Source organism: Nycticebus coucang, chromosome 11 (assembly GCF_027406575.1).
Source record: "Nycticebus coucang isolate mNycCou1 chromosome 11, mNycCou1.pri, whole genome shotgun sequence".
Lineage (NCBI taxonomy): Eukaryota > Metazoa > Chordata > Mammalia > Primates > Lorisidae > Nycticebus > Nycticebus coucang.
This window is the reverse complement of record NC_069790.1, coordinates 106,397,824-106,417,148: the sequence shown is the minus strand read 5'-3', so window position 1 is coordinate 106,417,148 and position 19,325 is coordinate 106,397,824. Positions and strand designations below refer to the sequence as shown.

The window sequence follows — 19,325 nt, the reverse complement described above, 5'->3', positions numbered from 1 at the left end:
GGGTGCACCGGCTGGGCTTGGAGAGGAGCCCCTCTGACAGCCTGCAAGGGCACAAGAGGCCTGCTTCAGTCATCCCTTCTGTGTGCTCTCTCTGGGCCCAGTTCTGACTTCTTCTTCTCCTTAACCCCCTCAGGAAGTCAGGAGGAGCGAGGCCTCCTGGCGTGGAATCAATTCCAGGAGGAGTCTGAGGAGACCCTGAAGGCCTCAGAGGTCTACTGCCTCCCCTGGGGGATTGGCACCAAGTTCTGCACATCTCCCTGCACCTGGCACCTGCCCTTCTGGCCCACCAAAAGATCAGGAGGAGGGACAGGGGAGGTGGGCCAGAGCCAGCACAGCCTCTGTTCCCGGGAATCCTCAGAAACCGGGATGTGAGAACGATCCCTCACCACAACCCACCCACCGGGGAACAGGCTGATCCGTGCCCTCCACACCCACACGCATGACCGCCAAAGAAGTGCAAGATCAGCCAGCGCGCTCCCAGCTGGCCGCGGTCCCCATGCCCAGCCTCAAGCGCAAGGTGGCCAGGTGTCCACAGGCAGCCCTCTGTCCCACATGCCCTGGGCAGTATTTTGATGTGTTTGGAGGAAGAGGTCTGCGCTAGGGCAGAGGTGGGGACAGGGATGTTGGCTGAGAGAGGATGGTTCTGTGCTTCTACCAAGGGTCAGGGTCCCTGCAGCTGCTGTGTCCCCTCCGTTTCTGGGCTGGGAAGTGGTGGAGAGCCCCTGCTGTTCCCACACCCTGAGTTGTGCTGCAGCCCCCTCCATGTCCAGAAGCTGCAGTCTGGTCTTGTCTAGCATGAAGGCCAGCGGTCTGTGTGTTTCCATCACACTCTGCTGTCCCTTAGCTCCCCTGGTCTCCCCAGTGCTCTGCTGCCTGTCCTTCAGCAGTTATGGACCAGGGGACTTAAGACCCCTTCCAGGGAGGGCAGGGGGCCAAAGTCCAGGTGTGGTAGGGCTGGACTTCGCATGCTCAGACCCCAGACTCTTTGTCTACCAGAGTGGACTGCAGGCTGCTGGGAAGTTGAGCCAAGTCTGCTATCCTGGGCTTCTCCAGAAACTTTTACTATTTCCCTAGGGGACTCAATCTTATGACTTCAACTTTTGATGGGCACCGTATTGAACTAGCAAGAAAAAAAGTCCATGGTGTTTCTCAATACCTCCTTCCATCAAGAACTCTATCCTTGCTTGGCCAAACTCTCTCCTTCAGGAGAAGGAAGGGGAGACATTTTGCTGGGGGTGGGGAGGGAAACAGTTGACATTGTTCCAGAGGCTCCTCTGCCCTCCACTCTGAATGTTCACTCATCTCTGCGTGGCATGGGGGAAGTTGACCCTCTGACCTACTTTTCAAGGCTTGTTGATTCTGTCTGCCATCATGTTTGCCAAGAAGTGTGTGTGTTTTGTGTGTTAAAAGTAGGGCTGGTGTGTGTGTGGGGTCCACCAAGTACATCTGTCACTAATACGGATATGAGAGCTACGCATCCCTGCTCTGAGTGCACGCATGGTAGAGATGGGTGTGTGCTGGGAGGCTGAGCAGGGTGCACACACTGTGCTCTCAGCCTTGTTTCCTTCCCTCCCAGAACTCCTCCATTAAAAGCTTCCATCAGCCTTTCATGCCACAGATGTCTTTTTTTTTTTTTTTTGGAGACAGAGTTTCATTCCATTGCCCTTGGTAGAGCACTGTGGCATCACAGCTCACAGCAACCTCCAGCTCTTGGGCTTAGGCGATTCTCTTGCCTCAGCCTCCCGAGTAGCTGGGACCACAGGCACCCACCACAACATCTGGCTATGTTTTGTTGCAGTTTGGCTGGGGCCGGGTTTGAACCCACCACCTTTGGTATATGGGGCCGATGCCCTACTCACTGAGCCACAGGCACTGCCCCACAGGTATCTTTTAATACCTGCATGAACCCGAAAGTGGGAGGGGTCACTAGGTGAGCAGGAGGGGCCTACGACCTGGCTTTGGGATAGGGAGACAGAAGTATTTCTCCCAGAGGGGGAATACTAGTGAAATCCGTTAGACCAATGGTTCTCAATCTTCCTAATGCCATGACCCTTTAATACAGTTCTTCATGTTGTGGCGACCCCAACCATAAAATTATTTTCGTTGCTACTTCATTACTGTAATTTTTGCTACTGTTATGAATCATAATGTAAATCTCTGATATTAGGTGACCCCTGTCAAAGGGTTGTTTGGGTTGCTACCCACAGGTTGAGATTAGACCTTGGATTCCCCTCAGTTTTTCTGTGTGGTGGGAACACAAGCCCATGGGGAAAAGACTAATAGAGAAGAAGGAGATGACCTTCAGTGCATGCAATTACAGGCCCACACAGGTAGGGCTATATAATTCTGACTTTATTGGGTGATGGGTTCAGAGTGGCCAATCTTAAAGATCATTCCTGGGGCATTTTGAACCAAGGCCCTGATGTCTCCAAAACTGCTTGTGAGGCACCCTAAGGAGAACAACAGACTCCACCCTGCCTCCTGGGACAATTCCAATCACTGTCCTTTGAAGTACAGTGGATCTAGAGAGGAAGGACAATTGCCACTTAACATGAGGAATTTCAGTCTTGAAGGGGTTGAGGAGGTGAACTGGGGGGTGGACTGTGATACAGCTGAAGTCAGCTGTGAAATGGACCATCGTGATCATGATACCCAAGGACAACCCCGAATGATGCCCCATGATGGAATTTGCTCAGCCAGTCCTGGAGTACTGTGGGGGAGTAGTGGCATCCTGTGTGCTTGGAAGCTGAGTGATAAGTAAATAAAAGGAAAGAGAAATAGAGAATATCCTAAAACATATTTCAAGCTGAGAATACCTTTAAAAGCTTCTAACTCACGGAAGAATGCTAAAGGGAAGGGAGAATCTTGTAAATCTTCCCCTGACCTTGAAGCTTAGCATTACTGTGGCCCAGAAAACACCCCTGGCTCTGCCCTGGTGCAGCCATCTATAGGTGGTCACAGCCTCTGAATGCCCTGTGGAGCCACACATGAGATTGCTGTGGAATTAGGCAGGGTCCTTTTGGCTGCAGATGAGAAAAGGTTAACTAAAAAGGGGCATGGGATCTATTGGTTCTTGCAACTGGAAAGAAAGGAAATTATGGAATCACAGACCCATAGGAGGAACCAGAGGAGACAGGGCCTGAAGGATGAGAACTGAGGCTTCTCTCCCCTTTCCCTCTCTCTCCATCTCCCTGTGCTGCTTCTCCTTGCCCATTTCTCTCCTCTGCATCTGAGGGTGATGCCCCTGTCCCACCAGGTGTACAGCCTGCCACTGTGACTGCAAAGGCTAAAGAAAAAGACAGTCTTCCACACCAGCTCTGCCAACACCCTCCCAGGGAGGACTTGTGGTAGCACAAGGTACCACATGTAAGGAAATTTAGTAAGTGCTGAGTTTGAGGATTTTATTCTTCCTGTAATAGTTTCTTATGGCTGCTGTAATAAATTAGCCCAAGCCAGGTGGCTTAAAAGAACATAAATTTATTCTTTTACATTTCTGGAGGTCAAAAGTCCTAAATCTTCTAGAGATAAAACCAAGGTGTTGGTGGGGCTGCTTCCCCTGGGAAGTTCTAGGAGAGGACCATTTCCTAGCCTTTTCTGGTTCCAGAAGGAGCCTGCATTCCTTTGTTGATGTCCCCTTCTCTATCTTAAGAGAATAACACTCCAACCCCTGTGTTCCTTGTCCCATCTTCTGTTCCCTTTGATCTTCCTGCCTTCCTTTTATGATGACCTTTGTGATTATATTTGTGACCCACGCAGTTAATCTAGAATAAGCTCCTCATCTCAAGACCCTTAACTTAGTTGTATCTGCAAAGTCCCTTTGTATATAATGTGACATTGATAGGTTTTGGTGATTAGGATATGGATCTCTTTTGGGGCCATAATTCAACCCACGACATACATTCTCTAGTTAAAATACTGTACAGTAGTCCCCATTTATTCTTGGTTTCTCCTTCCCTGGTTTCAGTTACCTGAAGTCAATTGAGTTTCAAAAATATTAAATGGAAAATGCCAGAAATAAGCAATTCATAAGTTTTAAATCACATGTTGTTCTGCGTAACCTGATGAAATCTTCCCTTGCTCTGTAGATAAAACATGCCTGATAGTCACTTAGTCACCTTCTTGGTGATCAGAATAACTGTCATGGTATCACACTGCTTATGGTCAAATAAGCCTTGTTTTATTTAAAATATAATGTTGAATTGTTCTACTTTATTATTAGCTTTTATTACTCTCTTACTGTGCCCAATATATCAATTAAACTTTACCTTTAGGTCTGAATGTGTAGGAAAAACAGTGTGTATAGGGTTCAGAACTATCCTTGATTTCAGGTATCCTCTGGGGGATCTTGGAGTGCATTCCCTGCACTCGAAAGCCCTGATAAGGGGGATTTACTGTATTGGTTACAGTCTCAATCTGTTTGGGATGCTACAAAAAAATACACTATCCTGAATGACTTACAAGCAACAGAAATTTATGTCTTAGAGTTCTGGAGGGTGGGAAGCCCAAGTTCCATGCTCTGTGTTGGTGTGACACAAAATAATTAACACATACTTAGTGTATTTTGCACTGGGGGGATCTGGTAGGCCAACACCTACAAGCTCTCTGCATGGAGAGAGATGTGGGGAACAGGCTGTGAGATGGCAGGGCTGGGGAGACACTCAGGGAACAACCCCCAGCTGCTTCTCCTCCTTTAACACCAAACATTCTTTCCTCCTCTGCCCGAAGTCACTCAGCCCCTACATACTTTCCTGAGTATTGGCAAGCACACAGCTTTTCTTCCTTAAAGTTAATCTTTACTCCAGGTGTTAACATTTACCTCGTTAAAGATACTATATAAATAAAGCTGTTTCCACAGTTCAGTGCTGGCTGCAGTCATCAGCTGCACCAGTCCTTCTGCTCCCATCTTTTGCCTTTTGTGTCCATCTTTCTCATTTCCCACCATTCCCACTCAGGTTATTTCTCCTTCTCCGAGCTGCTTCCTGAAGGAGAGATAAGGGTGCCCCTCCCAGTAATCCTCACAGGCTTTTATGGAAGTCAGGCATGAGAAAATACAGCACAGTGGCAAGCTTCAAAGACAGAGTCAAGGTTAATAAACAAGGAGTTTTTGTTTAACTGTATGATGGGATTCTTAACACATTCTGTTTACCGCACTTCTGTCTTGCCTTACCATCACTACTCAATATGACTTAGGGTTGGAACAGTGTGCTGTGTCTAGTGAGTATTATTTTTAGTGCTCAGGGCTGCAGTGATGCTTGGATTTTGTCCAGATCACTCTGTCCCTAGTGCCTAGCACTTTTAACCCTATGCTCTATCCCACGGGTCTCAAAAATTAGTGCCTGGGATGGAAGGAGGAAGGTCTTCTTAGTCGGATATCTTCTTAGTTGGATATCTGTGAGGAAGGTCTTCTTCCTCACAGATATCCAACTTCACATGCCAGAGGAGAAAGAGATCTTTCTGGGGCCTCTTTTATATGGGAACTAATTCCATTCATGAGAAGTCCATCCATGACCTAATAACCTCCCAAAGACCTCCCCATACCATCAACTCAGGGGTTAGGATTTTAACATACAAATTTTGAATAGACATAAACATTCAGATCACAGAATTTACTTTATAGTATGGCAGCTATGCCTGAAGAAAAACAGCCATAGGCTGGGCTCAGTGGCTCCCACCTGTAATACCAGCATTTTGGAAGGCCAAGGTGGGAGGACTGCTTGAGCTCAGGAGTTTGAGATGAGGCTGAGCAACACAGCAAGACCTCATCTCTACAAAAAAAAATTTTTAAAGGAAGAAAGAAAATGAGCCTGAAGATCTTCCATACTTTGGGAAATTGATGTGCTTTTAGAACTAACTATAAATTTTCACCCTGTGAAGCTGAGTCAGCTATTACTGATAATAGGGGTTTCCTGGTTACATGTTCGCTTCCACATTTCTCAATACACTGCCCAGAGTCCACATCGTCCTCACTTTCAAGGAAGATGTCTCTTTGCAGATATGCCCTTAGTTGGTGAAGGATCATGGGTTTGTTTGTTTTTTCATCATTTCTAAAGTGAAGTTTCCTAACCAATTCTGCTCTTTTGAAAAAGTTTTTCATTTCTAATATAAGTACTTTGTGCTGATTTTATAATATATCTACTCTTTTCTTACAAGATATTTTGCAATCTTAGCCCACAAAAAAAGTTGACAATTATTTTCATGTGACTTGTGATTCCTCTAAACATTTTAATTTTTGTAACCTTTGAAAAGGTCTACTGGAGGTTGATGAACAAATTAACACTTTAATTCAGGATAGTGAGGAATGAGTGAGAACTTTAATTCCAGGTCCTACAGGCCCTTTTGTATCTGCTTTTGCTTTGAACTTCACACCATCAGATTTTCTACTTACGCACCTTTTCCTTGTTGGCATCTACACACCCTCCTTCCCTGAGGATGTTTCCGTCCCTCTCTCCAACAATCCTGTCTTAAGAATTGGTGACTTCGTATCCACAGAGCTCATCATTCCCACCCCCAGCTCTGAGTTCCTTGAGCTCCATGGTAATTGGTCTTTCGCTATCTCAATTCCTCATTCTGTGGTCATATCTCTATGTCTAGGCTTTGGGAATACCAATAGCCACATCTCCTATAATCCTTGATTTCAAGCAATTCTCTGACACCACCTCCTATTTTTTTGAGCTCACTATGTCTAGTCCCCCAAGTCCAGTCCTTTAACTTTCCAGGATCTGAATCTATTGTCCTCCCACCTCACTCTTATCCTCTCTTTCCTCTTTACCAAGCCTCAGTTCTATGGTCAGTTGACAATCACCTTGCGTTCTTCTTCTTCCTCTTTTTTTCTTTTCTTTTTTTTTTTTTTTGAGACAGATAGAGTCTCATTATGTTGCCTTGAGAAGAATGCTATGGTGTCACAGCTTGCAGCAGTCTCAAACTTGGATTCAAGTCATTCTTTGCCTCAATCTCTTGAATAGCTGGGACTACAGACGGCCACTACAGCACTTGGTTAACCTTGCGTTTTTTTTTTTGTTGGTTGGTTGGTTTGTTTTGTTTTTTTGTAGAGACACAGTTTCATTTTATTGTCCTCGGTAGAGTGCCATGGTATCACACAGCTCACAGCAACCTCCAACTCCTAGACTTAGACGTTTCCCTTGCCTCAGCTTCCCAAGTAGCTGGGACTACAGTTGGGACTAAAATAGCCACGATGCCTGGCTATTTTTTTGTTGCAGTTAGGCTGGGACCGGGTTTGAACCCACCACCCTCGGTATATGGGGTCGGCGCCCTATCCACTGAACCACAGGCGCCGCCCTAATCTTGTGTTTTTAATGCCCTTGGTTCACTCTCTCTTCATCACAAAACCTAGACACAGGTGAGCATCAATTGTCCATTGTGTGGCTACTCCTGTGCCCCTGAACATCGCTGGAGAATCCACACAACTGAGCTAACTGGTTTTAGATTCACGATCACGAACTTCACATGGGTGGGCTCTCAATGCTGCCTGGTAGGCAGGCCACCTTTTCCACGCCCACTGCTTACTGTCTTCTGTCTACTAAAACCCTTTCTACCTCCATCCTGATTCTGATTCTCAGTTTCTTATTTCATAGAGAAATCTGTAGAGAAGCAATCAGAAGAGAACTTGGGCCACCAACTGCACCTCTCCACTTCCAGCTTCTGCGCCTATCCTTAGCTTTCTCTCCTATTAGGTTAATGCACTGCCTAATTTCTCCTGAAAGCTGCTCCTCCTTGTGTTCCAGAGACTGCTCCCCGATTCCCATCAAGGATTTTGCTGTAACACTTCTCTCCTCTTGCATCATCAGATTTTCTCTTTCCTTTAATAATTTTTGCCAGCATAGACACTTGCTGTTATTTCTACTAATTCAATAAAAAGTGTGATCTTTGTGTGTGGCATGGCGGGCTTAAAGGAATAGAGTCTGGCCTGTATAAAATGCTAAAATAAAGATGTTGCAGACCCAGGACCTGGGCTTCACTGCTCTAGAAGAGCCAGATAATTCAAGAGCAGCCCTGTCCTCCCTCCTGCGCCATCACTGTCCTAGCAGCTTTTCAAAGTCTGTCCAGTTCTGCTCTTTCTTTTCCTTTGGTTGACACCCCTTGCACTTCAGAATGCTCACTATGTTCTCTCCAAACGGCTGCCAGCCAGCCAGGCTCAGTTTTCCTGGTGTGTTTTTTGTGCTTTATTACTATAATGTGCTGTCACCAGGGAGCCATAGCAGGATGGACAGTGGCAGAGGAGAGCTGGGTCCCGGTCCCAGACAAGACTTCCCAGCTTCTATGAGATGTCCTTTATCCTGTAAGAACTCGGGGTTTCAGAGTTTTAGGGACAAGGCAGTTTTGTGAGAAGCATATGCAAAAGGGACAGATTTCTGACATTCCCATAAAAGCACAAAAGCTTGTTTTGTCCAGAGTCTGCATTGGAGAATTCTCTCCCTTTTCTTCCCAGTAGCTGGGAGCTAATTGACAGGCATGGAGTAATTGGCTTGATGCAATCAGCATGATGTGAAACCAAGTTATCCAAACCAGAGCCAGGCTCAGGCCAGGCACAGCTCTGCCCTCACAGTCACACAGTCCGCACTCACTACACACCCATCTACTGGAGCTCAAGGCTTCCATGTACTCCGAGGTCAAACCTGTGTGCCCCTCAAATCTGCATGCTCCTTGCAGGTAAAGTGGTGCCGGGCTGCAGCCTCCCAGCTTCCCTCCTCCAGGCCCTTCCGTCTCTTCTGCCTCCACCTTGACCTCCATGGGCCCCACACCCCAACTTGGATGACCGGCTTCATGTTTCTGTGTCCTAATTCTAAGGAAGTAGGACAACTGGAACTTTTTGTGTCTTTCTCTTTAAAACAACAGACATGCTCCCCATTCATTAACTTACTGGCTGGAACAGATTAATAGTTGGAGGTGAGAGGATGTGTGGTTCTTTTCTGTTAATTTGTTTTGAGCTTCAGCCAAGTTTGTTGTTTCTTCATCTGCTAAATGGAGGAAACACTGCCTGCCAGCTTCCCTGGGGAGCTGTTATAACAACAACATAAAATTTCCCAAGGGGTGTTCGTCAAGTTGGCCAACTACCATACCCAGTTTTCTTATCAAGTACTTATTTATGGGGGTACTGTGAGGCATTTTTATACAATAGATGTGTAATACCAAATTAAGGAGATTGCCCTCAATAATGTGGGTGGGACTTGCTCAATTACTTGAAGGGAGGCTCAGAGGGAGCTGAGGTTTTGGGAGGAGAAATTCTGCCCCAACATCGCAGCATCAACTCCTGCCTGAGTCTCCAGCCTGCTGGCATCCCCTGCACATTTCAGGCTTGCCATCCTCATAGTCATGTGAGCTAATTCCTTAAAATAAATTTCGATGTCTCTTTACCTATTGGTGCTGTTTCTCTGCAGAACCCTGAGTGATGCAGCGCTGACTGAGAGAGAAGAGATGCGTCACGGTACAGGACTCTTGCCTGGTACATGTTGGGGGGGCGAGAACCTGGGAAGGTAGTTTTCTGCCATAAATACAGCCAGGTACCAATAGCCATCAAGACCCGCTGGAGTTGGGGAGGAAAGCAGAGGGCTGCTGAGGTCTGGAGGTGGGGACATCACCCCAGCACAAGGCTGTGGGGAGCAAAGGCATCTCCCTGTCCTGGTGAGGTCCACTCTGATCCGAGGACCCTGGCACATGCTGCTTCAGCGATAAAGTCACAGCCTTAGACTTATAGGATCGGGGTGGGGCATGGCGCAAAGAGGGGCTGGCTAGAGCTGGGTCAGCTCGCTGAAGGTCCCTCTATAAAGACATGCCACTTTCTAAAGCCTCATTTCTTCTTTCCCACTCAGTTGGGTTTGTGGCTGACCAGAGTCCCAGAGTTCCTCTTTCCTTCCTTTCCATACCAATTCAGGCTACCCCTCCTCAAAGAGTCCTCACTTGCCCAACCGTTTAGAAAGCCTTTACCGGCCCCGGGTCTGGGCATACTTAAGCTGGGAAGTGCTGGCCAAAGCTCTAGTCCTCACCTATCCCTAGGGAGAGTCTTGGAGAGTCAGCTGGGCTGGTATGTCACAGGACAGAGAAGTAAGAGCTGGGGCTTTGAATCAGACAGGACTGGGTTTGGGTTTGGGTTCTGCGATGTAATCTTCATGTCAGATTCTTACAAGGAGTGAAACAGGCCTGGTATTTGGGAGGCCTTCTGTGGGGGTGCTGCCATGTTACTATGACTTATACACTGCAAAGAGCCAGGCAGACCCAGATCCCTCTGCACATCCAGTGTGTTCTTGGGCTTCTCTAGAGAAACAGAACCAATAGGGTGTGTGGGTGGGTGTGTGTAGGCGCAGAGAGAAGGAAATATTTAAGGAACAGGCCATGCGATTGTGGAGGTGCAAGTCTAAAATCTTCAGGGTGGGCTGGCAGGCTGGGGAGAACTGCAGTTTGAGTTAGAGGCCGTCTGCTGGCAGAAGTCCCTCTTCTTCTGGTCAGTCCTTTTCTCTTAAGGCCTTCAGCTAATTGGAAGCATAAGGGAAGTCATCTGCTTTACTCAAGGTCTACCAATTTAAATGTTGCTAAAAATTTAAAAATACCTTCACAGGAACATCTAGAATAATGTGTGACCGTATTTTTGGGTGCCATGGCCAAGCCAAACTGACACGTAGAACTCAACCCCACACCCGCCACTGTGCTAGCCCAGAGATGATCAAGCACCTTTTGCCCAGAAGCCTCACCAGAAAGTGCTTGGAACTTTGGGATCACACTGTAGTCTCATGGAGGTGTCTTTATCACCAGGAGTGGCAGACGTATTTGGTTCCACCCACCTGTCCTATAGCACAGGGCGGAGGTCAGCACACTCTTGGGCTTCTAGAGTAGGGAGCTCTAGAACTCTGTAGAACCTACCAGGGAAATGCCCTGTGTCCAGGACATGCTGAAAATATCTGGTGTTATGTCACCTCCAGGGATAGATCCTGTCTCTCCTCTTCCTATGACCTGGGCTTCAGCTCACTGGTGCACCCAATAGAAGCTCAGTGGGGGCATGCCCGGGAGCAGGGTCAACCCCTAATACCGAACAGCCCCCAAAACTGACATGGGACCACACTTTTCTTATGCTTTGTAATAATCAGAAACTAAAACATCACAATGTTTCTGGGACAGCCCATTCCAAAGAGTCCCAGAGGCTGTGGCAGGTGCAACCTTAGCTGCCAATATTCAAACTTGGGAACTGGCCACTCTCCCTCGTGCCTTCTCCTCCCAGCTGTTGTGCTTTACAGGTCTTCATCATCAAAGGTCTCCAGGCACGTCAACATGAGCATCTCATCGTCCAGGGCTGGTTCCTGTAAAACATGGGAGAAGAGGTCTCCTTTCACCCCAGGCACACAGGAAGGCCCCCCAAGCTTGGGCATGCCCACCTCCCCCAGTCTCTTCCTCACATCTCTTTAGCTGCACTTTTTTTTTTTTTTTTTTTTTTTTTGCGGTTTTTGGCTGGGGCTGGGTTTGAACCGACCACCCACGGCATATGGGGCCAGCGCCCTACTGCTTGAGCCACAGGCGCCACCCTCAGCTGCACTTTTATCTCCAGCTTGAGATGAAATAAGCTTCTCTTCCTACCCAGGAGAAGGTCCCATTTCCATTTTACTAGACTCAACACTCTGTGACCTTCAGAAACAATATAACAGAAGTGGCTTTTTTCCTATCCCAGGGATTTGCAAGATCCCATAAGAAAGAGGAAATCTTAAAGCTTGATCCAAGTGCCCAACAGAAGATGGTGAGCTACATCATGGTGTGCCCCCCAGTGGAACACTATGCAGCTTTATTATTTTTTTTTTTTTAACAAGAAGATAGCTCTCTATCTGTGGGATATACTTTTTGAAAAGTGCAAAACACAAAGCAATGTGTATAGTAGGCTACTATTTGCATCTGAAAAAATAGGTCACTATCTGTAGAATATCCCTGGATGAGTGTATAAGGAACTGATCATGGCAGTTGCCTCTGGAGGAGGCTACCAGGTAGTACAGGACACTGCCTGGTAGGAGAGAGACTAAGTTTCCATTGTGTATCTTTTGAACACTTTTGAATTTTATGCCATACACAAGGGTTACCTGTTAGATTTTTTTTTTTAAAGAAGTGGCACTACATTTGTTTAGCAAATGTTTCTCATTCCCTTTATAATGGCCCCAGCCAACCACTTAGGAGTCTCCACTACGTCTCCCCCTAAAAGTATGTTCGTGGGTTTTTGCTCTGCCTGTCCCACCACAGCAGAAAATGACCCCTTCAGTCTGATATCCCTGCACATCAGGGTCAATTCCCATGGACCCCAGGCAGCATCCCTACTCCAGTCAACCATCTGAAGAATGTGGGACCTGGCCCCAAGGGTGACAGTCAGGTGGGAGGATGACCTCTGCAAACAAGGCTTTTCAGACTTCTCCACGCTTTCCCCATGGGAAGGGGGGGGTCAGAGAGGTGGGGTCAGGTGGTTTCTAGGACAATCACATGGGCCCCTGTTCAGGGAGAATACAAGAATGAAATTTCCCTCTTTACAACAGAATCTGTCCAAGCCCAAGATCTGTCCCAGAGCCACCTGCACAGCTTGTTCAAAATACAGATTCCTGGGCCTGGCTCTCACAGCACAGAGTGGGACTCTTGAGGCACCAGAAACAGGCCCCAAGGCGATTCTTGGGAGCGCTGATGTTTGACTATCTTTACTTTACAGGGATCCTCTATCCCCTGCTGGTTCGGTCTTTTCTGCCATATGTGGAGAAAGGAAGGAAAGAAAGCAAAGACTGTCCTTTTAATCTTTGCAAAGTCTTGGGAAAGTAGACTAATTGTGTTGGAGAGAAAGTGGGGACTCCTGCTCTAAGGAGCAGTCAGCCAAGGTTTGGTGGGGAGTAGGGAGCAAGCTGCAAGGAAGGATTCCTAACTGCAAAGGAGGGAAATGAAGAGTTAGTGAGATGAGGACCCAGTTATACTCAGCCTACTGAATAGGTGTCCTTGATTATTTTCAGACAAACATTTGCTACTATTATAGTTTGCCTTTAAAAATAAACAGTTGTGCTTTCTGCTAAATTAGTAGAGAAAATCCATGGCTATGAATCTGAAAGGGCCTGTCTCTTTGGTGGCTCAAGCATGAGCTGCCTCCTCCCATGAAAGCTTCCAAGAATAAACTCCCTAACCAAGACTTGCCACTACTCATGTCACCGTAAGTGGCACAGTCAACTTTTTGGAAGCAGAAAATAATACTCTTCAAAAGCCAAAGTAAATATTCCCCTAGGGTCTTAGAAGATGATGGAACAGCCCGGCCTTTTGGAAAGACGTCATCAAGGGTTCACATAACATTTACGAATGCCCGCTAAGAGCCAGGACTCTGGGATCTGGACCTTGCATTCCCATTCTAGGTCTGCCCTGAAGGACATCCCTCTGTTTCTTTCCTCAGTTTCCCCAGATGTCTTCTGTTCCACAGGATACCTCAAGCTGCAGTTGACCATCCAGGGAGTAGGCGAGAGAGAACAAAAGATCTCTGCCCAGTGGCCTCTCATGGTGTGACCGGGTGAAGTCCAGCGAGGGCCCATCCTAAGGGGAGTGGGCAGAGGTCTCACGACACATTCTGCTCTGTCCTACCTGTTTTAACTGATTGTTAACATAGCAAAGTCCTTTAAAAAAATCGATGATCTGCATATAGAGCTGAAACTTTTCCTCAGAATTTTCTGCATTGAAGGTAGCAAACATTGAACTACAACAAAAGAAGAAAGAAACAGCAAGGAGTCAGGCTCCTAATCTTTCACCTCTGTTCTCCACCCCCAAAATATTTGGATTACAGTGTGAGCTAAGCACTTCAAAATTCTCAAACAGCCCAGACCGCTTCTGGAAAGGTTTGCATTGCCTCTGCTCAAATGTCATGCCTGGAACCTTCTAGAAAAATTGAGATTATGGTGAGACTGGCTCTTGTCTCCTAATTTAGTATTCTGAGCTGCGGCCTCTGGAAATGGGAGCAAGATTTCCACTACCCTTCAAAGTCAATCTCCTGCAGAAATACCCTGTGGTTCTGGCCACCTGACACTGGTAGGGCCACTCAGAGAGACAGGTTTGAGCTCCGTCCCCTAAGATGTCCCAAATGTGGAACTCAAGCCCAGGTGCAGCGAGGAGTTTTGCAGAATTCTTGCCCAGCACCTTCCTGAGACAAGGGGGAAAGCCCCATGTGACTGGGACCTTGAGCACAGAAGTTGTGAGCTGTTAAGGGCAATCAGAGTTTTGTTTTTTTTTAAAGAGGCAGAGTCTCACTTTATCACCCTTGGTAGAGTGCTGTAATGCCACAGCTCACAGCAACCCCCAACTCCTGGACTTAGGTGATTCTCTTGCCTCAGCCTCCAAGTAGCTGGGACTACGGGTTCCCCGCCACAACACCTGGCTGTTTTTTGTTGCAGTTTGGCCAGGGCGGGGTTCGAACCAACCACCCTCAGTATATGGGGCCGGCGCCCTACCCAGCTGCCGCCCAAGGCGGTCAGAGTTTTAACTTCCCTTCCTCCTGGGAGAAGGTCCTATAATCAGCTTAGCAACGCTCTGTCAGCATTCCTGCCTTTTCTAGGGAAAGGAGAAAACATTTTTAATAGGTTGTTTTTTGTTCTATCAGCAGGGTAAGTAGTTCTCAATACTGCCTGGCAAGTACACTTTGGCAACTTCTTGACAAAGTTGTCTTAGCGGCTCAAGCCTAGCACAGAAATTGGAATGCCTGCTTCCACCCAGTTTCAGCAAACCGAAACTCCACACACAGTTTTGGAGGGGACAAAGCAATCCTGTCACTCCCACTTTTCCTCAAGTCCGTCTAGGCTTGGGTGGAGCAGGAAGAAGGGAGGGACAAATGCTGATGTCTGGTTTGCCTGCAGGTCTGCTGGAGGCCCCCAGGTCTCTCTGCACCATAGCCCAGCCTCCCATCCAGAGGAAAATGGAGATACTCACTGGGATCATAAGGACAATTGCCACCCTCACTCCCAAGGCAGAAAAACTAAATGTCCAGGCTTCCATAGCTATGACTCCAGGACAGGTATGTCCCTTGGGCATAAGACCATAGGTTTTCAACCAAAGTAGCAAGAAAATTTCAGTTCTAAACTAGTCCTCTCTCAGAAAACACCCCTTTGGGATAGAGTTAGTCAAACTGCTTCTTCTTTTGAACAATTCCCACATTCTATTCTGTGTTTTCCCACTTCCTGGGGCCAGCCATTCCCTCCCCTGCCCCCATCATACCCACTTGCCATCAGTGCTATGAACGGCAGCCTCCTCCAGGCCCAGGGCACAGGCCAGTTTCCATGTTGGTCCCAAAGCCCCTGCCTACTTCTCCTGCCAGATCCACTGCTGTGACCCACTCTTAAGCTGCCTGGCACTGGGTGCTACAGACCGTGTCCCCTCAAAACTGACACAGTCTGTAGCACCCAGTCTTAGTAACCCCCAAAGTGATGGTATTGGAAAGTGAGGCACTGGGAGGTGATTAGGTCATGAGGGTGGAAACTCTCATTCATGGGATTAATGCCCTTATGAAAGAGGCCCCAGAGGGCAGCGCCTATGGCTCAAGGAGTAGGGCGCTGGCCCCATATAAGGGAGGTGGTGAGTTCAAACCCCACCCCGGCCAAAACCTGCAAAAAAAAAAGGCCCCAGAGAGATTCCTTGCCCCTCCCACCAGGTAAGGTTATATCCAGAATATGCCATCTGGGAGGAAGCAGTCCTCACGAGACTCTGAATCTGCTGGCACCTTACTCTTGGACTTCCCAGCCTCCAGAACCATGAGGGATGAATCCCTGTTGTTTATAACCCATCCAGTCTATGATGTCCAGGGTAAGACTGGACTTAGAGCAGGGATAAGCAGGATAAGGCACTTTGGGAAGGCTGTGCAAAGTGACCAGAAGCATTTCCACAACTTGGCGCTGATAACCTGGGTGTGTCTCAGCCCTGCACCAGGATGGAACAATTATTTTTATTTTTATTTGAAAATTTCTTGTATAGATTCAGGGGGTCTGAGTGCAATTTTGTTACATGGATATACTGTGTGATGGTGAAGTCTGGACTTCTGGTATAACCCTCACCTGATTAGTGCACATAATACACCTTGGGTCATTTCTCATCGCCCCAACCTCCCACCCTGCTGCTCTTCCAAGCCTGTTATTCTACTCTCTATCTCATACACTCATTATTTAGCTCCCGCCTATAAGAAGAGTGAACGGCAGCCTCCTCCAGGTCCAGGGCACAGTGGAGGAGAGGCTCCTAGTCCCCCCAGCAGGGCTGCACACACACATTCTCACACCCTCTCCCTCACCTGGAGCTAGATGGACTTGCAGCTTCACTTTTGTCCAGGAAACTTGCCACATCGAAGGCATCTTCAAAAAGGATCTGAAAGAAAGCACAGAACTTCATGTGTCAGAAATAACTGACTAGGCTGCCGGGGGAGAGGTAAGTGAAAGGGCAGAGGGCACCAGCATCCCAGCTGGGTCCCAAGCCCAGGGGTTCTGCTCAATTATCTTCTCAGAGGCTGAATACTAAGCTGTACATTTCTGAGACAAACCACCAACCCCAGAGGTGGCTGAGACAGATAGGAAGCTCTGGGGACAGTATCTCCTCTTGCTAAAGCAGGTAGATGCTCAGTCAAGACTCAATAGCCATTGTTGACACATTGCTCTATTTCCCTCCAGTCACTTCCCCAGGCATATTTTATCATTTATTTCCAAATTTGGAATCTTGCTACTTAGGCAGTTTTTCATCCCGCTTTCCCCTAATTTGTTAAAGAATATTAAATATGCTATGGAAACATGATTAACCCTTAGGATTGCCAGATGTAGCACATACAAATACAACTTAACTTTGAATTTCAGATAAAGAATGAATAATTTTTAAGATAAGAATGTTCTGAACATTGCTTGGGATATTTTTGTATTAAAAATGTAACTGAGGCTGGGTGCGGCAGCTCATGCCTATTATTCTAGCACTCTGGGAGGCCGAGGCTGGTGGATTGCTTGAGTTCACAAGTTCAAGACCAGCCTGAGCAAAAAGTGAGACCCCTGTTTCTACTAAAAATAGAAAAACTGAGGCAATAGGATTGCTTGAGCCCAGGAGTTGGAGGTTGCTATGAGCTATGATGCCACAGCACTGTCCTCAGGGCAACAGCTTGAGAATCTGTCTCAAAAAAAAAAAAAAAAAAAAAGTGAGTGGGCATGCTTTACTTTATCTGATATCTCATTGATTTTGACAGTCATGCCAAGGAGAGGCGAGGGAGTTCTCTGGCCCTGAGTTAGCAGGTACTAGCAGGTACTAGCAGGGTCTCACCTCACCCCTCCCTGGGACACACTGCTCTTCCCCAGAGGTCTGCCCATTATGTCCTCTTTTCAGTTTGCTTCCCCAGAACCAACTCCCTTGGGACTCTGGTCCCCTTCCTAGTTTTCTGGACATTTTTTGGTGTCCTTCTACTTAAAATCTCTTTGGTCACTTCAAAGACAATGTAGAAAGGGGCCATAGAAAGGCCTGGGCTTCTGTGTCCATCAGCCCAGAAGCCCATTAGCTCCACATTTCTCCCCAGCAGGCCACAGACAGTGACCCAGGACATACATTCCTGTCCTCAACCAATCAGCTCACCAAAGATGTAGGGCACACATATGCAAAACCCTCTTACAGTCCAGCCTCTGTGGCCCTTTTGGAATGCTCACTACACTCATTGGGTCTTGCCTCTCAGAACAAACACAGAATTGTCCAGTGCCTTCTGGGCACACCTGACCTGAGTCCAGATCTGGCCTCTAACACAACTGCTCCACAGTAGAACCTCTCCAGATGGACCACAGCTGCAGCAGGTTCACTGCAGCCAATTTAGAAGCCACAGCAGGCTTCGTCCCTGCCTCAAGCATGAGCCCTTTCTGTCCCACCTACCTTATCACTCAGCTCTAGAGTGGCTCAAACCTGGGCACAGCTCCTGGGCAGGGCTGAGGGGATCTGCTGACAGCTTCCCTTAACACCAGAACAACATCAGCCCACAGCCTTCCCTGAGAGAAGTCCAGACAAGCTGTTTCCATGATTTGGGGACGTTAGATTCTATGTGTTTTCTCTCTGGATCTGCTCTCCCTTGAGAAAGTGTTCATGCTGGTAAATGCATACAGTCAGATTGGATAGAATTGCTCAGGCTTTTGGTATACATAGTCACGTGTGGCTTAACAAAGAGGATGCATTCTGAGAATGTGTCCTTAGGTGATTGTATCACTGTGTGAATGTTATAGAGTGTACTTACGCAAACCTGGATGGTATACATATTTTCACTTACATTTTTTATATGCTAAATGAAATGTCCCAGCACCATTACTGAATATCAATCATTTCTCCTACTGATCTGCAAAGCCTATGTTGAGTGCCATCTATCAGGTTTCTGTATGTTCCATTATAATCTCAGGGAACAGCCAGTGTACATGTGATACCTCATTGACCGAAACATTGTTATGCAGCATATGCCTATATTTTCCTTTAGTCTTCTTTGGGCGAGAGCCAGGGCAAGGCACTCTGGGGCTATAAAGATACACCAGGCCTGGCCACCCTTTCACACTTACCTCAGTCATGATGTCTTTATCTGCTAGTCATCTGGCTCTTCCTGAACCACTTTGGAGGAGAACTCACATCTTTTCTTTCTTTTTTTTTTTTTTTGTAGAGACAGAGTCTCACTTTATGGCCCTCGGTAGAGTGCCGTGGCTTCACACAGCTCACAGCAATCTCCAACTCCTGGGCTTAAGCAATTCTCTTGCCTCAGCCTCCCGAGTAGCTGGGACTACAGGCGCCTGCCACAACGCCCAGCTATTTTTTTGTTGCAGTTCGGCCGGGGCTGGGTTTGAACCCGCCACCCTCGGTATATGGGGCCGGCGCCTTACCGACTGAGCCACAGGTGCCGCCCAGAACTCACATCTTTTCAATGGTGGACCCAGCACCGGAGGAACAACAGATCAGAAGCCAAAGTCTGGTGGACTGATGACCGAGTGGGGGAGGAGCTAAGGCAGTAGCTGATTGACCTCTGCACATCTGCACTGAGAGTCCCCTTCACAATACCTGTATGCATCAGTCCCCTGGAGTGCTTATTAAGCCATAGATCGGATCTCAAGAATTGAAGAAAAAGTATCCAATGTACACAGCCCTACAATGAAACCAATTTCACAGCCCTACAATTGAAACCCAATTATAGCCCAAGAATACATGGGTGCCAGCCCCATATGCTGGAGGTGGTGGGTTCAAACCCAGCTGCAAAAAAAAAAGAAAGAAAGAAAAAAGAATATGGGAAAAGGGGAGGGGAGGAGAGGGGAGGGGAGGGGAGGGGAGGGCAGGGGCAACAATAAGTGGAGGGAGGGGTA

At 47.4% G+C, this 19,325-nt stretch overlaps 2 protein-coding genes across 4 annotated transcripts in view; one reads left to right on the top strand and one right to left on the bottom strand.

The window, feature by feature from the left end:
* The window catches only part of LOC128560111 (solute carrier family 23 member 1-like), a 51,096-nt gene extending 47,055 nt beyond the window's left edge, over nt 1-4,041 (top strand). The window contains exon 12 of one of the 3 annotated variants that reach the window (XM_053553612.1): nt 134-4,041. In XM_053553612.1, coding sequence (XP_053409587.1) covers nt 134-372 — 239 coding nt within the window. In that variant the 3' untranslated portion in view covers nt 373-4,041. The remainder of the gene's footprint in view (nt 1-133) is intronic. The other 2 variants (XM_053553613.1, XM_053553616.1) reach the window with 2 other exon arrangements.
* A 7,196-nt stretch (nt 4,042-11,237) lies between these two features.
* Nucleotides 11,238-19,325, bottom strand: part of STRA8 (stimulated by retinoic acid 8) — a 29,304-nt gene continuing 21,216 nt past the window's right edge. Inside the window, exons 6-8 of the mRNA XM_053553977.1 lie at nt 16,271-16,344; nt 13,588-13,699; nt 11,238-11,306 (exon numbers count right to left, since the gene is read on the bottom strand). Of these exons, the coding sequence (XP_053409952.1) occupies nt 11,238-11,306; nt 13,588-13,699; nt 16,271-16,344 (255 nt within the window). The remainder of the gene's footprint in view (nt 11,307-13,587; nt 13,700-16,270; nt 16,345-19,325) is intronic.